The sequence below is a fragment of the Barbatula barbatula genome, assembly GCF_947034865.1.
Source record: "Barbatula barbatula genome assembly, chromosome: 14".
NCBI classification, from domain to species: Eukaryota; Metazoa; Chordata; class Actinopteri; order Cypriniformes; family Nemacheilidae; genus Barbatula; species Barbatula barbatula.
In genome coordinates this window covers 16,441,083-16,461,161 of record NC_136777.1, presented here as the reverse complement: position 1 = coordinate 16,461,161, position 20,079 = coordinate 16,441,083, and the positions used below count along the sequence as shown (strand labels likewise).

General features: G+C 38.5%; 3 protein-coding genes across 3 annotated transcripts; 1 reads left to right on the top strand and 2 right to left on the bottom strand.

Annotated features, from left to right (window-relative positions):
* Positions 1 to 54: 54 nt before the first annotated feature.
* abcg2c (ATP-binding cassette, sub-family G (WHITE), member 2c) lies at positions 55 to 7,449 on the bottom strand. Its single transcript, XM_079472662.1, has 16 exons — positions 6,640 to 7,449; positions 5,609 to 5,769; positions 5,449 to 5,508; positions 4,729 to 4,846; positions 4,313 to 4,468; positions 3,975 to 4,132; positions 3,641 to 3,792; positions 3,473 to 3,565; positions 2,704 to 2,879; positions 2,474 to 2,625; positions 2,134 to 2,223; positions 1,932 to 2,056; positions 1,674 to 1,828; positions 1,480 to 1,569; positions 1,259 to 1,311; positions 55 to 1,168 (listed from the first exon to the last, which is right to left on the bottom strand). Exons 1-16 carry the CDS (start codon positions 6,640 to 6,642, stop codon positions 1,021 to 1,023), a joined length of 1,890 nt encoding a protein of 629 aa, XP_079328788.1. The 5' UTR covers positions 6,643 to 7,449; the 3' UTR covers positions 55 to 1,020.
* slc29a3 (solute carrier family 29 member 3) lies at positions 7,012 to 16,279 on the bottom strand. Its single transcript, XM_079472664.1, has 7 exons — positions 15,351 to 16,279; positions 14,337 to 14,444; positions 13,199 to 13,574; positions 11,833 to 11,915; positions 11,089 to 11,315; positions 10,562 to 10,724; positions 7,012 to 7,825 (listed from the first exon to the last, which is right to left on the bottom strand). Exons 3-7 carry the CDS (start codon positions 13,517 to 13,519, stop codon positions 7,201 to 7,203), a joined length of 1,419 nt encoding a protein of 472 aa, XP_079328790.1. The 5' UTR covers positions 13,520 to 13,574; positions 14,337 to 14,444; positions 15,351 to 16,279; the 3' UTR covers positions 7,012 to 7,200.
* c1d (C1D nuclear receptor corepressor) lies at positions 16,224 to 19,428 on the top strand. The gene is made up of 5 exons (XM_079472665.1): positions 16,224 to 16,359; positions 16,836 to 16,987; positions 17,083 to 17,149; positions 17,236 to 17,291; positions 17,980 to 19,428. Exons 2-5 carry the CDS (start codon positions 16,850 to 16,852, stop codon positions 18,154 to 18,156), a joined length of 438 nt encoding a protein of 145 aa, XP_079328791.1. The 5' UTR covers positions 16,224 to 16,359; positions 16,836 to 16,849; the 3' UTR covers positions 18,157 to 19,428.
* Positions 19,429 to 20,079: the final 651 nt, after the last annotated feature.

The window sequence follows — 20,079 nt, the reverse complement described above, 5'->3', positions numbered from 1 at the left end:
TGTTTAGGTCTTGAACAAATTGCATACGTATCTAGGTCTCCTAAATGTATATTTAAAAATCTTTTTTTATTTGCAATCCAAGTAATAATCAAACTGTAGTTTGTTTAAGACAAAATAACTGAAATACAGCTGACTACACAATCAAAACAATTTAAAAACCGAGTTCTCATTTTGGAACCAAACTCATCATACAGTATACCTAAAGTGTTACTATGATGCCCATATTTAAAGTTTTTGAAAATCTAATTTTGTGTGTGGAGAATTGTGCACAACATTTATACATACATCATTTATACATTCACATTGATCAATGATAGTCCACTAGTTTGTAGCACATTTTCAAGTTGTGACAATTCATGGTGTCGTGTGATTTTCATTTAGCTGCTGTTTGGTTTAAAGCTTTATTACAGAATTTGTTTTGCTCCTTATACAGAAAATTAAAGCAACAAATGTTGAGTGCACAACATTCAAAAATGTGATTTTCACTCCATAAAAACAGCGACCGGTTATATAGCACCATAGATGTTTACATTGGTACAATCATGTACATTTGTGTCTGGTTTCCCAGTCAGGGATGTGATAAAGACAAGATTAGACCTTTGTTAAATTGGGACATTGAAACGGATTTTACAAACATGCCTTGAAAAAACAATGGCACCCATGTATTTCAAGATGTCAGTTGAAACCGTTTTCAGTTTAGACAAACATTTATTTAGTCTAGGACTAGTCTTAAGCCCTGTATTTGAAACCGCCCCATAACCTAAATCCTGTTAATAAGTTTCAAATATTTTGTAGACCAGGGTTTTTAGCAGTAATGGACTGGAAAGGGCTTGACTCGTCTCGCACAAGTCCAAATAAAAAGCACTTAAACTTAACATCTTCAGCATTTGTATTCAGTTTACAGTTTATATATAAAATGAAACGACTTTCCACATAGCACCAGAGGTAGAGAGAGGGTTTAAGATTCAGATTGCATATGCGGCAGTAAAAATATGACGCATTTCTGTATAGCTCATAATGTCACTTCCAGCGATTGATCCGCCGTAGCTGGACATAAGCAAGAATCAAACACGTGCACATGATGCCTGCCAGAGCTACCTGATTCTGCCAGAAGCCCCATGTGCTGTAGTCAATCTCCTGATGATCAAGATACATTTCACCAGTCATCCTGCCAATGACACACAACACAAGCACCTTCATTTTCCTCCATCACATACACTGAACTTTGATTTAGATTGACTTCAGTAGACGGTCTAACCTGGTAAAGTTACTGGTGAAGACTTGATCCTTAAGCTCATTGACAGCAAGTGCCTGATGGAAACACAGTTTTGTTTTATTAAATTAACCTGTAAAATGCCACAACTAAGACATAACATGTATTTTGAATGGATGCACATTCTGTCACTATTTACTCAACCTGAAAAATAAAAACATTTGGAACAACATGATCGCTGGTGAACTCTTCCTCAAGACACTTACATTGTAGCCATATCTGAACACGCTGGCCCACTTCAGCCATGACATCCAGCTCAACATCGAATTCAGATTGACTAGGAAACCGCCAAACACCTGAGAACACACAGAGGTTAGTAAACATCATCCGGGAGGAACTGACCTCAGATATTGCTGCTGGCTTATATACTTAGCGTATAACAAAAACGGAATAAACTCACCATCATAAAGACAAATGGAATAGCAATGAAGATGTTAGCCATGGCAAAGGAGCCCACGCTGGCACTGACCAGAAAGGCCAGACTCACGGCTGACAGACTGACCAGACTCATAGTGAGACAATACAGAAAGAACGCCTCCACATCCGCCTTCAGACCTGCACACAGACAGACCGGTTTTCGATCCCTTGTTTGTGACAAAGACGGGACTAGGAGGTCAAAGTTCACCGCTGTCCTCTCGGTCTCAGCCCCGCTACTCACCCATCATGAAGTACGGGATGGCTGAGAAAATGAACACAGGAAGGATCCGGTTTGGAAGGAGGTCTGCAAACACCTTTGACAGGAAGTACACAGATGTGCGATAGTATCCGCTCGAGTTTTCATGACTGTGGGTGACAGGACAGAACATTTTTTAAAGATCTCACTCTTAGTTTAAATATCAGACTTGTCTATAGAGACTTACATGAAGAGAACTCTCTCACTGATAAACAGCTCGACCGCAGACAGATTGCCGAACACCATGTTGATGACCAGAAAGAAGAACGCTCCTGTTCTGAAGAGAGAAAGCCAACGTCTTCACACAACATTCATAATAACGGCTTGAACATATTGCTTTGCTGTGTATTACAGTTCATTTGTATTACGACTGCAAAATGTATTAGCTTAAGTTATATCAATGCTTAAACGCAGCATTTGGAATTCTTGATTTTGATTTGTCAGGGGGGTTTTGTCATCGTTTTATTGGAAAACGACACTGGTCACATGACTTTGACCGGATAAGAAAGATGTGGTGGCGGGATCACCTGTTCTGAAGTGCCTCGGGTAACGTGTGTGGAATCTGGTAGTAGATCAGTCCCACCAAAATACCAAAGAAAATGTTGAGGAACAGTTGTGCATAGGACGTCTGTGGATTCCTCAAGATGTTTCTTACAGTTCTGCCGCTGACTAACATGAGCTGCAACATGTAGAAATGTTTAAGGGTCAAGCTGTCATCATCTGTTTATACCGGCTCTAAACCGCTGCATCGGTGTACCTGATAGTAGAAAGGTGTAGCGTAACCGGCACCGTTACCCGCCGTGACCTCAGGGTCCAGGTCCTCCGAAATCTGTGTAAGCTGGTCTTTCACTTTAATGAAACAAGGAGACTGTCTGTACATCACGGAGAGACGATTCTCATGTTCCTCCTTCACGTCGCTGCTGCTGAACTTCTCTACAAAAACATCAGTGACATACAAGGGACATAGTGAGTACAAAATAACCACAGATCACTTGCAGTTCAATCTTATGTGAGGTCTGTTTTAATCCTGATGTTCTTTAATGTTATTTACAGTGTAAACATTTTTTATAGTTGTTGTACAATTCTGTGGAGCTTATTATTGTGGTAATATTTATTTTCATAATAATGCCGAAATGTATAAATGTGTAAAGATATTTATTTGTGAGTATCAAGAGCTTGAGCGTTCCAGTGGTTAGAGCATGGCGCTAGCAACCCAAAGGTCATAGGTTCAAATAGTCAGGAACAAATGTATAGTACAATGCAATGTAAGTCACTTTGGATAAAAGCGTCTGCCAAATGCATGAATTTATGTAAAAGAGTAACGTTGATGGTAAAAAAAGTGATTTTCGTATTTAGCATGTTTAACTTAATAAAGAAATACATTTTAAAATCTACTTTACATGGTGTTATCAACCACAATCCAAGAAAGGATTATTTTCTGTGTGCGAGTAAAACATACAGAAAACGTCTATCAGGTGACAACAGTGGTGATCCAGACACAGTATAATAATCGTGATATATATCACCTGTGTGATTGGTGGGATTTTGAGGCAGGATGGTTCCATTTATAACATCCAGGAAGAAGTCTGCTGGGTTGTTGAACGGCTCACACTTGTAGCCTATGAACAAGCAATGTTAGAGAAGCACTGCTCATTTTTTGGGTGATATATTTCGTACAGCGTGTCCGTCAGTACCAAAGTCTTCAAAGTAGCCGATGGCTTTGTCTGCAGACCCAGCGTAGATGATTTCTCCTTTGTTCATGAGTGCCAGGTGATCGAACTGCCTGAAGATGGAGTAGCGCGGCTGGTGAATGGAGAAGATGATGGTCTTGCCCTTTTTGGAGAGCCTAGATAACAAACAGTATGTGTAAAAAAAGAATCACGACTGGCATAACGGATTGATTCAGTGCTAAATAAATCTCACGATCCAAGTGTCATGAAAGTCATATGTGTCGATGGAAAGTGAACAGGAGACATTCTGAAGTGGAATGTGGTACAAATGAGAAGTCACGGGCGACTGATCTCATACTTCTGCAGCAGTTCCATGATGGAGTTGGCAGTGTTGGCATCCAGACCTGTGGTGGGCTCATCCAGGAACAGAAGAGAGGGGAAGGTGATGAGCTCCATACCGATGCTGCATCTCTTCTTCTCTCCACCAGAAATGCCACGCAGATACTCCGTCCCGATCTGACAGACAGCAAGTGTCAAATCAGAATGGAAGTGGGTTAAAGACTTCAATGTTGTTTTTCAAGACGTAGTTTTGGTGTGACTTGCGCACATGTGACCATGATCCAGTTTCTCCACATACACGCAGAGCATAAAAACACACTTTTCTACATTCTTTTAAATGTAATGCATGTTCGTTACCTTAGTGTCTGCGCAGTCTTTCAGGCCGAGCTCCTGTATGACGGAGTTGACCCTCATCTCTTTATCCGACGAGGAATACTCTTTCTTTGACAGGCGGAGATTGGCCGAGAATGTCAGGTTTTCCCTTACAGTCAGAGTGCCCATCAGACAATCATTCTGAAAACAATGAAAACGATTTGATTGATGTTAGAAAACTCTTAAAGGGATACTCCACCCAAAAATGAATTATTCCAAACCGCCCACCCCAGGTTTTTCCAAACCTGTTGAAATGTCTTTGTTCAAATGAACACAAAGATAGATATTTGGGAGAATGGAAGCGGCATTTCAGGGACACCATTGACTACCGTAGTAGGGAAAATTAAAATGGTAGTCAAAGGTGCCTTTTTTGCGATTTGCTCTCCTGCATTCAAACACACCTGAACAACATAAGCAGAACAGAGCCTGAGGTCAGAGGTCACAACGTTGTTGTCAACCAGAACTCGACCTGATTTTAATCCCCTTGGATCCTTCCGTCCTGCGATGACATCTAGAAGTCTGAAAGAAATGTTCAATGACTCAATACAGGTATATAACTCATATGTTGTATAACACACCACACGGTTTACAATCTGCACTTGAAAGACACATATATTCACAATATTGTAAATAGTGTCTCACGATAAATTCAATGGTCATTTGTAATGTCATCGGCCGATAATAACATTTAGGCAGATATATTATACCTGATAAATCTTACCGCTATTAGCAAAACATTGTTGAGGTAGATACAGTATGTAGACCAGAGCCAGACCTGACAAAAGCTGTGATGATAGAGATGGACAGAGGACGCGGCGACTCTACAAGATGTCAGCCGCTATTAGATTATTAATGATAATCTTAAATCAAATTTTTTTGTTTTGCCTTGTTGTGCGCGCATTGTTTAGCTTGTGCAGAGGCTGCAGTTTTTGCCAGAGGGGAACTGGAATCCCCTGGTTAGGTCTGGTTTCCCTCTGAGGTTTTTTATCTCCTCCAGTGGAGTTTTGGGTTCCTCCCCGCCGTTTGCATACTGTTTTGCCATGTTAATTAAATAAAACCTTTTATATAGGAAGTTATTTCTGATTGATTTCAGTAGCAGAAATAACTGAGAATGAACTTACGATGTCTTTCCACTTCCAGTGGGACCCATGATAGCGTTCATTCCAGGGTTCAGGATGCCACTGCAGTAGAAAGAGCGGATTTAACACTCACGCACAGCTGTGGTCAATACACGCAATTTCGGTCACGTGTTCAGTTGTTAATATGGCTGTTAAAATGTACCTGACATCTTTGAGGACCTGCTTTTCCACCCACTTCCTGCTGAACATCCCCTCGCGCTGCCGCACGCAGTATGTGAGATGCCGGAAGGTGACGGTGGGACCCGGAGCCTGAAAACACGCCACTGACTCCTCCAGCATGATGTCTGTCTCTGAGACACCGGCCTACACGAGATAAAGCACACGCAGATGTGCTGCTGCATCACATCACATCTGGATCGACTGTAGCGTGGAATCGACGCGATGTAAGCGCGAGGGCGGGGAAGCGTGTACGCTCAGTGCCGCGAACAGCGTGATGGCGTCACAACTACAGCGTGAACGTTTAATAGGATAACGACACATAATCTGGAGGTTGTATTGACAATGATAATGGTTGTTGTAAATGTTTGTTTTTTGTTATCTTCTACAAGCATTTAAAAAAAAAATAAAGGATAACGACAGATTACGATAAAACCACCAAGTGCTTTATTGAAATGAGATATTTAATGAAGTACGCAAGTGTTATTCTTGGAAGATTTAGTATTTTCCTCAGACGTGTCAGTAAACAGGTTTCCATGGTAACAGCGGCGACCGTAAACCGAGCATAAATCAAAACAAACAGAGTTTTCCGCATTATTTACAAGCACTTTACGTTCGTCTGTTTATTCATATTATCGTTTGAACAATCAAATAAATTGAGCACTTCCACATTTCCATAAGCACGAAAGTTACACGGTTTCCATAACGGAAGCACGTGCTTGTTTTTCGGTGTTTTACCGAACTCTGACTCCCTTGTTTCTCCTGATATGGCTGTTGCGTTGATCTTTAGAAATGTACTTTAAACGTTAAACACAGAATCTACATCATCCACGGCAAACTCAACAACACAATAAAACACATCTACGCAAGCGTGCGTTCACGACACAAAAGATAATCGACGTCATATGCGTGTCCACTCGCACACGGTCATTTCCCCGATAACATGCTCGTGTGGTTTCTGAGAGACCGCTTCACGCCAATAAGTTTAAGTTATGGAGAAAAAAGTAATGTCCGTACCATCTTGATGAGAGGGGGTGTCCTGCAGTGGGATAGCCTGAACACTGAGGGTCCTGCCTTTGGTGGGCTGGATTTATTCAAAGGACCCCCGCGTGCATCTCAAGACTGTATCTCTAGAAAGAGGTCAGAAACACCAGGAACCTCTGGTCACACTTCACTATCCATTCAAACTTATTTATAAAAATTCATTTGTATCCGCACTTAAATTAAGCATTTAAACACGAAGACTTTAGATATGTTTTAGAATTGCGAGCCCTGTATCTAAAGTTTTAACTCATAAGAGATGGCCTCAATGTACACAGACATGGATTAAAGGTCGACAGCTCGCATCTCAAACTCAAACAGTTGGGGGTTTAAGAAGAGACGGGGTTTGGTAGTTTTAGAACTGTGTTTTATGAAAGAAACAAGGCAATGCTGCTTCAAAATGTACAAATTGTAAAAGACAAAACTGAGCTTAAAAAACACGTTTTTCTTAAAAGATGACATTAAAGGGTAATCAAAAATGTTTGGCAATAGAGATTGTGATTGGAAGCTGTAGTGTAAATGATCAGTTCCCCGTTCTCATATACAATAAACAAGTCCTATAGAGAAAGCCGATCCGAAAGCTAGCCCAAGCGTCAGGAAGAACGACATGATGACGCCTGCCGGCTCGGCAAGCTCCCGTGGCACGACTTTGGGTCCGTAGATCATAGGCAGCGTGCCCAGATACCCGTTAGAAATCCCCAGCAAGCAGACGAAGACCACAGGGAAGAGATCGTGCACAAAAAACACGTCATGCAGGTGATGCCGTGGCTGATAGTTGCACAGTATGAAGAGCGGAACCAAGACGGTCCTCAAGATCACCAGCAGTGGCAGCATGCGGCTGGTGGGGCCCGGCACCTGCAGCCAGGCGGTCGCTTGGCGTCCGCAGAAATCGGCAACGTTGTACAGTAAAAAACTAGTGAGAGGCACAAAGTATGTGGTGGTCCACGGGTTTCCGGGGTCTTTATTTATCGACTGGATTCCAGAGGATACGGCGGGGAAAATCATGATGGAGATGAAGAAGACGTAGAAGACGCAGCAGCCCAGCACCCATGTCTTCTTCAGGATGGGTTTGAGGGGCGGTACAGACGCAGCTGGAGAGTTTGAGCTGCTGTTGGGGCTGTTTGACTCGCTGAAGGGTGTAGCAGCCATTTCCATGTAGTATCTGAGAGAGAGAGAGAGATTTACACGATCACCAAAAAGAAATACACTATGGAATAGCAAGGTAAGCAAACCATCCTTGTCCTGTTTTATTCTTCTTAAAATATATATTAAAATAGTTTTAACTTGAGGTAATACCCTCAAATGACTAGTTGTTTGCATTATTGCTAACATTAAGCTGTTATCAGAACAGAATCAAATATTTGTCTTCTTTACTACATTGTGTGATTTCGACCCTCGCAGCAGATTCCAGGCACTGAATCTCATGCACACATCTACTGATGACTATTGTGTCAAGTGAGTCGCATCAGGTTGGAAACAGCCAAGCATTCTTTGGATATGCAAACAGTAGCTGAAGTGTCTGCCAAATGGATAAATGTTATGTAATGTAAGTGGGAATAAATCATGCGGGATACATACGTACAGAATACATACTTTAAGCGCAATAGATGCTTCACCAAAACAAATGTTTTCAATATAGTAGGACATATCAAAATACATTTGCAAAATTAAGATGTAAAACTTTGCCTAATGAGACTTTAAGAAAAATATTTGATCTCTTTATCATCGAGCAGTTTGTTCAAGACATCTTGGTCTCTATGTAATCTCAGATTCGAGATTGATGAATCAGATCTCTATATGGGACAAAGCTTCTGTTGTTCATGCAAAAAGTCACTTATTAAATGAACTGTTCACTTTTTAAAGTTCAATCCTGTCTGTCAAAGAAATTTTAATCTTTCAAATCTATTTTGGCTTTTCTACTGGGACAATAACACAAAACATACAAAAAAAATATATGTAATTTAATCAAATAAAAATCTAGATTTTTTTTCATTTCATCCAATCTAAAGCCTTTTTTATAGACCGACTTCACAGAATGCACCTCATGAATGTTGTTAAATGTGTGTTTCATCTTTAGGTTGTTAGAATTTTGCCATTTTTATGTTTGGACAATGCCCCGTATACACATTGGCAGAAAAGATGGTTCAAAATGTTAATTTCAGATCTGCAATTCGAGATGTAAAGTGGTCATTCCAGTCCAGTGTCTGTTGAATATCAATATAATCAAACCTCAGGAGTGACGTATAGTCATCCAACAGCAATGTGAACGACTGACAGCATGACAAGACACATGAAAACTGAGATACAAATCCATGTTATTACATGAATGTTTTTTTTAAATATTTGTAAATACACGAGTACATAAGTACATATAACTACTGTAGTGCTTAAAGGTGAACCTGAACTTGTTTTCTTTGCTGTTTTTGAGGTCTGGAAAAATACAGAGCATCTGTTTCTCCAGTATTCATTTTCTGCAAACAAAAATTTACATTTGGGAGAAATGTAATTTTACCTAAACACACATACCTATAAATAGTACATGTATGTGTATGCACGCACGCACGCTTACAGTATGCAGCACTATGGCGCCCCCTAATGGTTACTGCGAGTTCTGCTTTTGAATCAATTATGTTTTGTGACAGTTTGTTTGTTATATCTTAAATATAAAATAACCTGATCCTGTTTGACATCAAGGTATATGACTGTTCGACCCAGTCTCACGACAGTTTGTGGCATAGACACGAAATTTGGAATCTATTCATTCGTGTTGAAAGTCGTGCTGGGTGACACGAAAAAAGGGGGAAATCAATGTCAGTAAACACTAATGAATAGATTACAGTCCGTCCTTAAATGTCATAAATTCCCACCCTATATGGAAAGATTTGAAATAGAGCTCCTTTTACTTTTATGGTGATTGAATGATATTTTGAGGCTGGCCTGTGGAATGCTACAACTATGCCACATCAGCATCTGTTGTTCTCTACAGCCCATGTGCGTCATGAAACTGCGGTTTGACCTCAGACTGCTGATGAAACTCATGGATTCACTAGCAACACCGTTCCTCTTTCAGCTGTCCAGATCATGTGCTGTGGTTATGAAGGAGATCCTCAAATGTAATGAAAGAGAAGTACTCTCTTCTTTGATGTACTGTTTAGTGTAATGGTCAATGAGGTGACTCCGGGCTGACAATATACACTCTGCAACAGTATAAATGCCTGAACCGGCAGAGATTTTGCTATGCAATTTTTATCACAGCAGATGTAAGTCCACGTGGCTAAACTGCTTTACATTACTTGACATAGGAGTGAAGAAGATTACAGTATTTACTGTATTTATTTAGCAGATGCTTTTATGGAAAGTTACCCTTGTCAATGAATCAGAATTTTGAGTCAGAATCTTTCCTTTTGAAATATTCTTTTGTTTGTTTCAAACCTTTAAATAAGATTTGAGTGTCATAGAAATAATATATAAACTTCTGGTTTAACTCTAAGTTCTTAATACATTAAAGGGATAGTTCACCCAAAAATGAAAATGATTTACTCGCCTTCAGATTGTTTCAAACCTGTATACATTTCATTGCTCTGCTAAACACAAAGGAAGATATTTGGAAGAATGTTTGTGTTTTGCAGAACAAAGAAATATATACAGGTTTGAAACAATCTGAAGGCGAGTAAATGATTTTCATTTTTGGGTGAACTATCCCTTTAACAAAACATATGCAATGATGTAACTTGAATTTCTTCACATCACCACACGGTCACATACATTTATTCATTTGGCATATGCTGCAATCTAAATGGTCTGTTCCCTGCTTTTGAACCTAAAACCGTAGCACCCTTTACATCATAAATAGATGAAATTTTTTGTGGGATTTGTGGTAGATGTTAAGAAAACATACCGCGAGTAATCCAGTTTGGGCAGCAGCAGGTACATGCCGATACAAAAGAGCGTAAAGATGTCAGCAGTGAGGAAATACACCAGTGCACTGTCGGTCACATCACTGGCCACCGCCAGATCCACTATTGAGGCCACAGCGCTCAAAGTACCACCCATGGCTTGACCTTACATGACAAAGAAACAAGCAGAGTTTCAAAACGTGAGAATTGACTCATCTTTTTTATTTTGGGGCGGTTTCCCGGACAGGGATTAGTTTAAACCAGGGCCTTTGGATATATTTTAAAAACATACTTTACAAAAACATTACTGTGTGCATCTTGAGACAAAACAATCACACAGATATATTTTAAGATATGTCAGTACAAGTTGTTTTCGATCAAGACATTTAAGTAAGTCTGGGACTAGGCTTAAGCCCCGATCAGCAAAAGTTTCTGAAATAAAAAAAATTTGAGAAAAAAAAGAATCCCCATATATACAGTGTCATTTATACGTGTATTGACTCCAGATGGTGATCAAATTCAACAATACCTGATATGAGTGCCTGAGATATCCTCATGGGAAAGTGGCCACTGATACCAAACACACTGCCAGAGAAGATGTTAGACGTCCCGCTCACCAGCGCTACACTGGCCAGTGTTCCTCCAAAGAACTGCATCCGACATCCAGACACGTCCACTTTCACCAGCACTGTGGTCACCACAAACACCAGCAAGATCAAGATCAGAGACACCAAGATTCGCACCCGCGAGGAAAGCCTGACAAAAGATGAGCAAAGTGCATGAAGATATTAAAAATAATAATGTACTGCTTTGTTCCACATCTTGCCCAATGAACTAAAAAACGTGGCATAAGGTTTAACTAATTTATCACTATTACGTATGACACTCCGTGTTTGCCAACTAAATTGCCTAAAATGCTTTGCACGTGCTGTTGTAAACACTATCATCCAACAGAAAGATCTCCAACTCAAAAAAAGATGTCTCTATAGAATCGTGGGTGAACAAACTACTACTTACATGTATAGCATCTTTCCATCACTCATTTCAAAAGTAACTATCCCTTCTTGGCATTCACCAAATGAATGAATGAGTTAAAAAAAAAGAAAAGCTTGAACATGTGACATGTCACACCAGATTTTACTTTGATGAAATCTAATGCCATTGGTTGTCCTGCCAGGAATACGTCAAGGACGGAGTGACATGGAGAAGAGTTAACAGCATTTGACCTGAAAGAAACATTGACACTAAGAGTGTCTGTGCGGTTGTGTATTACCTGTTCACCAGGAGGTAGTTGAGGATGAGACACAGCACTGATGGAACAGTTGAAGCAATGGCAAGATAACTCTCGAAGTACTCCTGATGACCAGATGAAGAAAAGAGAAAGAAGCTTTCAAAATATTGTAATGTGTGACCTGCACTCTTTTTGCATATGATCATGGTACACAGTATTATCACAGTGTAACGTTTGCATTTAATCACTGCTGTCAAAATTCTGTATACTATTGACACCGTGTAACTATTCATAAAACAAATGCATTAAAAAGGACATCATAACTAACGTTAACATATACAACTTTCAATTTTAAAAACTCTACATGTTCCTTATAGCTAATGCATTGAAGGGGTCATATGGCGCGAATACGTGTGTTTCTGTGTCTTTGGTGTGTTATAAGTTGCTCATGCATGTATTAGACATGTGAAATTGCAAAATAAATGCATCTTTTGTTCAATCCAAAAGCGAATGCTCACCCAGAGCTGCCTGAAACGCCTCGTGTAGCCACACCCCCACAAATCTACATCAGTTGGTGAAATGATTTGACTAAGACCGCCCAAATGTGAACGCAAGTAAGGTGGGTATCTGTCCGTACACTTGCAGTATTCGACCAATCACGACGCACTGGTTAACTGGCCAATCATGGCCAGCTTTTCAGAGCGATGAGCTTTGTAAAATATCTGTCTGCTTCAGAGAGGCGGAGCAAAGAGGAGAAACAAACATGCACAGTATGTGGAAAACACAGCGTATTTTAACCTTAAATCGTGTATACACATTACATTACATCTAAAACAAACCATTATATTCATTTTAGCAGTTTCATATGACCCCTTTAACAAATACAAGCTTACAAATACTTTTGTGGTAAAATCCTTCTCATTATAGGTTGGTTGACACTTGCTACTAGAGCATTCTTAACATTGACTTACTGATAGTAACCCTTCTGCATTTTTACAATGTATATAGAGTTGTTGTTTAAAACTCATTTGAGTGCAGATGGTGTATATAAGCTTGTACGCACGCACACAATACTTGCACATTCACTATTTCCTGTCCTTTCAGTTTACAATCACGAGTGGAAGTGAGAGTGACAAACAAGCATTAAAATGAACATGCAGTCAGCGAGTGGACAAAATCAGATCAATCTGATTTAGAAAAAGAAAAACTGAGAGAGAAAACACTGCACACGTCTAATCATAAACCAAAGTTAACTATCGATAAAGATACAGATTCTACAGTTTATTGCATCCATTTTCTAGTTTTTACCTTGTACATTATGGATCAAAAGTGTACTTCAGTTCTCCAATGAAAGGATCTCTCAAATATCCCAAGATCATTCTCATGCACACAAGAGAGACACACTTACACTGAGGTCACTCTGAGAGTGTTCATGGCCTGACGGGCTGGAGTTGTTACTCAGCTTGTAGAGCCAGTATTGTTTGGCTGTGATGAAGAAATTCCAGGGCAGCAGAGAGCCGATGCCCATCAGGAAAAAGATGAAGTACACCATATTGTAGGAGTCATCCGGCGGGCGACGGTCTGCCAGTGATCCAGCATGCTGCCGGGAGAGCAGTGGGGAGGTGTCGCCCACCACATCCTCGCCTTCAGGACGCTCTTCATCACACGAGATATCAGAGGGCAGGTAGGTGGAGTTCAAGCTGGCCTGTAATGACTGCATACCGTCCATTATTACACAGGAAACATGAAGAGAGAGGAGGGAGGGAGGTTGTAGATGTGGGAAGCTTGGGAGGAGGAATAAAAGGAGGAGAACGAATTGTTTATAAAAACAATGTAGAATTAGACTCTGACAAAACATGATAGGTGTTTGGCTCAATGTCTTATAGCATTTACTGCTTGTCACTTTATTGCATGGTGAGGACATGGTGTTAAACCAAAAATGATCATCATATTTCAGTTACGGTAGAATTTGTTGTAGTGCATTCGTAATTTTGATTGTTATAAATTATGCTGCTAAAACATAACTGTATTGCAGTGTTTCACTGTATTGTATCAAATTTAAAACACTATTTCAGTTATAAAAAAATGACAACAACCAATAACAACTGAGAGTTGAGTTTTGAAGTAAAACACCTGAATGCATTAAATGTGTGTGCATGCGTGTCTGTATGTGTGCGCATTTGTGTGTTAGTTCGTGTGCATATTGTGTGTGTGGATCGGTATGTCTGTGTCTTCTGTGTTTTCACCTTTTTTGTTTTTATTTGTATAACCTTATATGTTTTGCTTATAGTCAATATGTTTCTTGTACAGCTGCTTTGTAACAATGAAAATAGTAAAAAGCGCTATATAAATAAAGCTGACTTGACTTGACTTTACTCCTCTGGGTTAGGTAAACACTTGTAACACGAGCAAATCATATATAAACCTATTAATCAAGAAATTGGAAAGATGTCATCCTTTTAAACATTTATAATGAAACAGAACATCGCACACACACACACACACACACACAGAAAAAGGAATCTGAGTGTATTGATCACACTTACCTGAACCTTTACCTACTTCTGCTGTAAAAAGACCATCAGACTGTCATTACAGTAGCATTCTGGATAAGAGACACTTTTCATTCAGAACACAGGTGAGCGATTAAGACTCTGCAAGAGATGGAGACAGAAAAACACATGTGAAGATCTCCACTAGATTACTTGTACACTCAATTTCAGACCATCAAATGCAGACGATGCTGTCTGTTGTTACTAAGGTGTCTCTCTCTCTCTCTCTCTCTCTGCATCGCATGCATCAGTCAAGAATCTGCTGATGCTTTAAATGCATTGATCACACCGATTACAGTCAGCTGACATGCTTGTGTTTGTGCTCTGCTCAGGGTTTCTGATGCTCGATCACATGACGACACCACAGAACAAAGACGCTGACAGTTTCCTAATCAAATATGAACACAGACACAAAGGCTTTCTCCAAAAACAAACACAAATATTATGTACGATCAAAAGTTAGTTTCCAGCCTGCTGCATTTTCGGTGTAATGCATCCAAATAAGTGCTGTCTAGGTAGGCATCTTATTAGGTTTTGAGACGCAGCCCATATTACATTAAAAGGGAAGTGTGTTTCCAAGTGACTGAGTAGTGCACAGCATTCTTTAAACTGTGTAACAATAAACGGCTAATGAGTTAAATGAAAGTGAACACGTGGTTATATAACTTGTGTATTAAATTATGTTACTGAGGCTAGTTAGTTTGGAGAAAACATGTCGACAAATATTGTGTAAATGCTGGAATACACTACAAGACTTTTACAATCTGAACAGATTATTTTAAACTAGACATCACTTGCAGACATCTTGAAAGTTTCAGATAGAAACACACTAAGTGATTATATCTGCAGACAGTAGTGTATTTTAGCCTTAACGTTTCCATGATCGAGCGACTGTAACCTAGATAGATAGCATTCCTTAACACATGAACCAGCTCCATTATTATAACAACACTCACGTGTCTACTAGCGATGATTTATGAGGTTTTTCTTTCTCAGTTAGATACTCACCGAAAGTTTATGTTCAGCCCATTTCATTCTCTTTATTTCTGCTGTCAACACCATGCAGTACATAACAATATTAAAGTGAATCTGAGTGAACACTACAATATCTACTAGTGTACTAGGAAGTGACAGCAGTGGGCCAAACGAGCCGTGACACGATTTCAAAATAAAAGCTTCATGGCTTGTTAAAAGTCCTGCGCACAAAATTAATGGAAGGGGAAATTTGATTTTACGGTAAATACAGCTACATCCACTGGGCATGCGCACTTCAATTCCGCATTGTTTTTGTCACGCTGAAAAGTTGATTCATATTTTTTTATTATCGTAAAGTTATGTTTAGGGTTGGGGTAGGCGTTAGCTAATGTAGTTTATTGTGATTTTTTTAGCGACAACCTAAATCCACGCGTGAACGATGGTTTGAGACCTTAATATTTTATAATAAAATGAGTTAATGTATAGTAACAGCCAGTACAAAAACAGCATTCACACTGTCATGAAAGACTAATGTCTTTATCTGCACTGATCCATCTACACATACAGCGCTTTGACAAACGGTTGTCTGTATTGTGTTAAAAGTCCCCTTTATATGTTTGTATATTTCTTGTTTTTCTTATGTTACCCTCATCCTAGCACCTTATTTTAATAGCACTTTATCGTTCGTTGTATGCACAATCATGTCAAAACGTGAACAAAAACGAGAATTTTAGAAATCGACATTAATGTGTAATATTATACGTTACATTAAACAAAAAAATCTAACATTCATTAATAACTATTTATTTCTGAATTCATTTTAATCAACGGTTAAGTAGAAACTAATATGATAATTGGTACTACTACTTGAACAATAATAAATACTGTTAAATGTTCAGCGCTTCTATCCTTGAAAAGCAAAGAGTCTTTTATTTTGAAATCATTTGGTTGTACTTTTCTCTGCGCTCATCGACGAAGCCGCAGTTTCCTGTGATTACAGGCGAAGAAGAGCCATTAAATAACAAACATTTAACATTTAATTGTAAGTTTTATTATCGTAACTAATGTTTTAATCCATGTGTGTAGCGATCGCCGTTTATTTGTGAAGCGGGATTCTAAAATGTGCCTCAATAACCATGCGAACAACTCACGTGGCTACAGCTGAAGATCTCCATACTGATGGCATTTATGTTTATTATGTAACAATCTGTAATTGTAATAGTTTATTTAAATATTATTTTAGTATTATATGATAATTAATCATCAATATTAATCTGGCGTCCACAGTATCTCCAAACATCTAATGTGTTTGTAACGTACTAAACAAATCTGTCATATCCACGTCCTTAAAGTTTCCATTACAAGAACTATTAAGAGCAATCAGCTGTTTTTCAGTAAAACTGTAGAGTGTTTGACCCCCATTGAATTCCCATGATAACCATTTAATCAACAACATTCTCTGATGGTTTGTTTTTCAGCTTTGCTTGGGGATAATTGTGAAGTGTTTGTGCTTTTTAGTGTGTTGACAGACGATGGCAGATGAAGGTCCAGCGGAGGATTATCCCACTGAAATTGAGGAAAACCTGAATGAGTTTGATTCTTCTGTGACTTCAGTTCAAAACATGGTCCAGAATCTCATATCTGCATCCAGAAGCAACCATCTGGTTACAGTAAGCAGCACAGAATGCACAAATCAATGTTATGAGCTGTCACGTACAAATGGCTTTTTGATGTAGTGCTTTTATATGTTTGTCCCTCATTCAAGTTGAATCCTCTTGATCAAGCTAAATTGGACCTGATGTCTGTATATGCACTCAACTCGATGTTCTGGAGTAAGTTTATCAACGTATAGTTTACATGCTTTGTGTGAAAACATTTTTGAACAGTTATGACAACTGACATTCGACTTTCTTTATAGTGTATTTGGTGACACAAGGAGTCAATCCAAAAGACCATGGGATCAAACAAGAATTGGTAAGGGAGAATTGGGATTCTCTTTTTACTTGCTGGAATGTTCGGAGTTCAATACAATTAAGTTCAATCAACACATTGTTACAATAATGCACTTGCCATAAAGGTACGAAAGGCAAAAGGGGTTTAAAACACACAGACAAGGGTTTAAAAACAATTAAAGGAGGAGTACACCTTTAAAATAAAAATGCTGTCATCCTATACAAAAGATATTTTGAAGAATTTTGTTTTACAGCCCCCATTCACTTTCATTGGTGCGGTTCTGTTACCAACATTTTTCAAAATATCTTCTTTTGTGTTCTGCAGAAGAAAGAAAGTCACACAGGTTTAAAAGATCAAGGGGCGTATAAATGATAACAGAATTTTCATCTTGAAGGTGAACTTCTCCTTTAAAAATGTGTGTCACCAATGGAAATCGTCTTTTTTCCCATTTAAATTCTTGTGCATATCGTTTAAATTTGTATTCAACAGTCCTATCACATTTGTCTTTTGTTAATCTGTTTAGTACTTCTATTGTCCGTGCTTAAATTGTATCTCACAGATAAACTTTTTTCTAACTTTTGGTCCCAGAACATTACTTGAATAAAACATGTAGGGCACTTTTTTGGAACAGAAACAGAAATTTAATCCATGAAGCACACTTTATAATAGTCTATAACAGTAATTCAGAAATGACACTTCCTCCTCACAGGAGAGAATCAGGACTTATATGAACAAAGTAAAGGAGATTGAAGACAAAAAGAAGGCTACGCGGCTCAACACAGACGCAGCTTCGCGGTTTGTTCGAAATGCATTGTGGGATGCTGAGGACAAGAAACGAAAGGACATCAGTGAGCATTCACACAGAGGAAAACATAAGAGGTTTTAATTGACTTGAGTTGACTGTTTAACACACACACACACACACACACATGCTGTGCAGTTTGTGTTCCTGGACAAACGTTATTTAGCTGTTTTGGGGATGGGGCACGAGAAATATCGCCTGATTTTACAGAAAAACAGCTTTGGAAGCTTTAGATATGTGACTGTTTGAGCTGCCATATGTCGAGCAGTAATAAGAAGTTGACGTACTTGAAACTACGGAAGAAACTGAAAGTCTTTTAATTTTTTCCTTTTGTTTTTCATAGTCTTGCATATGCTTTATATCTGGGGTTATAAAATCTAGAACGTGGACTTTATACAGCCGTCCCATTAAACATTTAAGCCTCTGTTGTCATTTGAAGTCTTTTTTATCTTTGCCAGATACATTTTGAACGTTGAAAGAAGATATTTTTATTATATTTGGGTAAATTAATCATTGAGAGAAGTCATTGGAAGCCAACTTAAGTTTAAACAATGAATTTACATGATTTAAACGCGTTTGTCTTTTTTACTATTACTTTCATTTTTTATTGTTGTTTTCCTATTGGATGATTTAAGTGGGGCTTATATTTGTCTTAATATTTTGTCAAACCAGATTCAGTCAGAGGGCAGTAAAACATTTGTTCCGAAAACTGTTTAGCTGATTTCATCTGTTTTTAAAGGCAGTATACGTGAAAGGAAAACTACAGGGTCTGGGAAGATGATGAAAAACTTGGTAAAGAGATTAATATTCACACACATGTCGGAAGTGCTTCAGGGTAAAATTGTACTGCCGCATGTCTCATGATGTGATGTGGGATATTGCACTAACCCTGAATCAATATGACTAAAAGACCAAAACAATGTTAGCTAGGGGGATAACTGTTGACATAAAGATGAAAAATAAAACAATAGCTTCTTAATCTTTTGGGATACAACACGCTTACAAACATGTACCTCTACACTTATGCGGATTTCAAGTGATGTGTGTGGTGTGTAACTCCATAAAGTTGTATTTTCCAGTGGGAACACTCATCTCTCTATCACCACCTGTGTTTAAAACATATAACTGCAGGTTATACACACTCATCTTTTACGTGGGTTGAAGTGAAATGACTCAAAACTAAGATTTCCCACGAAATGGCATATTTTGTATGTTTCTGCTCAATAACAATAAATGTGTTTTTAACAGGTTGTGCCGGAAGCTAATCTTCTATTGGTCAGAGAATTAATCTATAATCCTTTTTTGTTCAATATAGTGCGCAAACATATTCTGATAATAAAGCATATCACCGAAATTATTACTTGCACTAAAAACCTTTAATTTAATGGAATTTTACTGTTTTACAGACTTATAACATCTTTTTAAAATACAGTAAAAATGTAGGGTGTACGGTAAAAATTCTTACAAGTAGGAAAAAACATAAAAAAACGTTCTTTTTCTTTTTTTAAATATATATTTTAGAGTATTATTCTGGTGCCCTGCAGCTGCTGGAATATTATAGTTTTTTTATGAGATATTTATTGCTGTAGTTAATGTGGCAGTGAACTGGATTTTCCATATTCTTGATATCTTGAGTAAGGTCACATCAAAGATCAAAATCGTAGTGAAATGAATGACTAAAATCAAACTTTGATGCATATTATTATCAGATCACAAGACTTTAGTCATGTTTACTCAGACATGGTCACAAATACGTTGGATTGGTCTGTCGCAGAACGTTTTACTGCGTGTAGTAGGCCTATGGACTTTAATACCTGAAAAGTTTAGAGAACTCGAACCATTTCGTGTTGTAAATCTAGTAGTGTGTCCAGTTATTTTCCATTTAACGTTAAATGTCTAAACTATTGGCTGTCCATTCAAATAATGTGTCCAAATTCATGTTCCCACTTAAATCATTGTATTGGAAATGCAAGGTCAAGTCCAGTGCATTGCATTGTGGGATACGAT

Bases quoted from the DNA above. Each gene is read 5' to 3' on its own strand.
- abcg2c (XM_079472662.1), bottom strand. The intron at 1,570-1,673 runs GTGAGTTTATTC...GTGTGTTCTCAG, and splicing joins TTCCATTTGTCTTTATGATG to GTGTTTGGCGGTTTCCTAGT. The intron at 1,312-1,479 runs GTAAGTGTCTTG...TGTTTCCATCAG, and splicing joins TGTTCAGATATGGCTACAAT to GCACTTGCTGTCAATGAGCT.
- c1d (XM_079472665.1), top strand. From the start codon at position 16,850: ATGGCAGATGAAGGTCCAGCGGAGGATTATCCCACTGAAATTGAGGAA. The intron at 16,988-17,082 runs GTAAGCAGCACA...CCCTCATTCAAG, and splicing joins GAAGCAACCATCTGGTTACA to TTGAATCCTCTTGATCAAGC. The intron at 17,150-17,235 runs GTAAGTTTATCA...CTTTCTTTATAG, and splicing joins ACTCAACTCGATGTTCTGGA to TGTATTTGGTGACACAAGGA.
- slc29a3 (XM_079472664.1), bottom strand. From the start codon at position 13,519: ATGGACGGTATGCAGTCATTACAGGCCAGCTTGAACTCCACCTACCTG. The intron at 11,316-11,832 runs GTAATACACAAC...ATCTTTTGTCAG, and splicing joins AACTACCTCCTGGTGAACAG to GCTTTCCTCGCGGGTGCGAA. The intron at 7,826-10,561 runs GTATGTTTTCTT...TCTCTCTCTCAG, and splicing joins CCCAAACTGGATTACTCGCG to ATACTACATGGAAATGGCTG.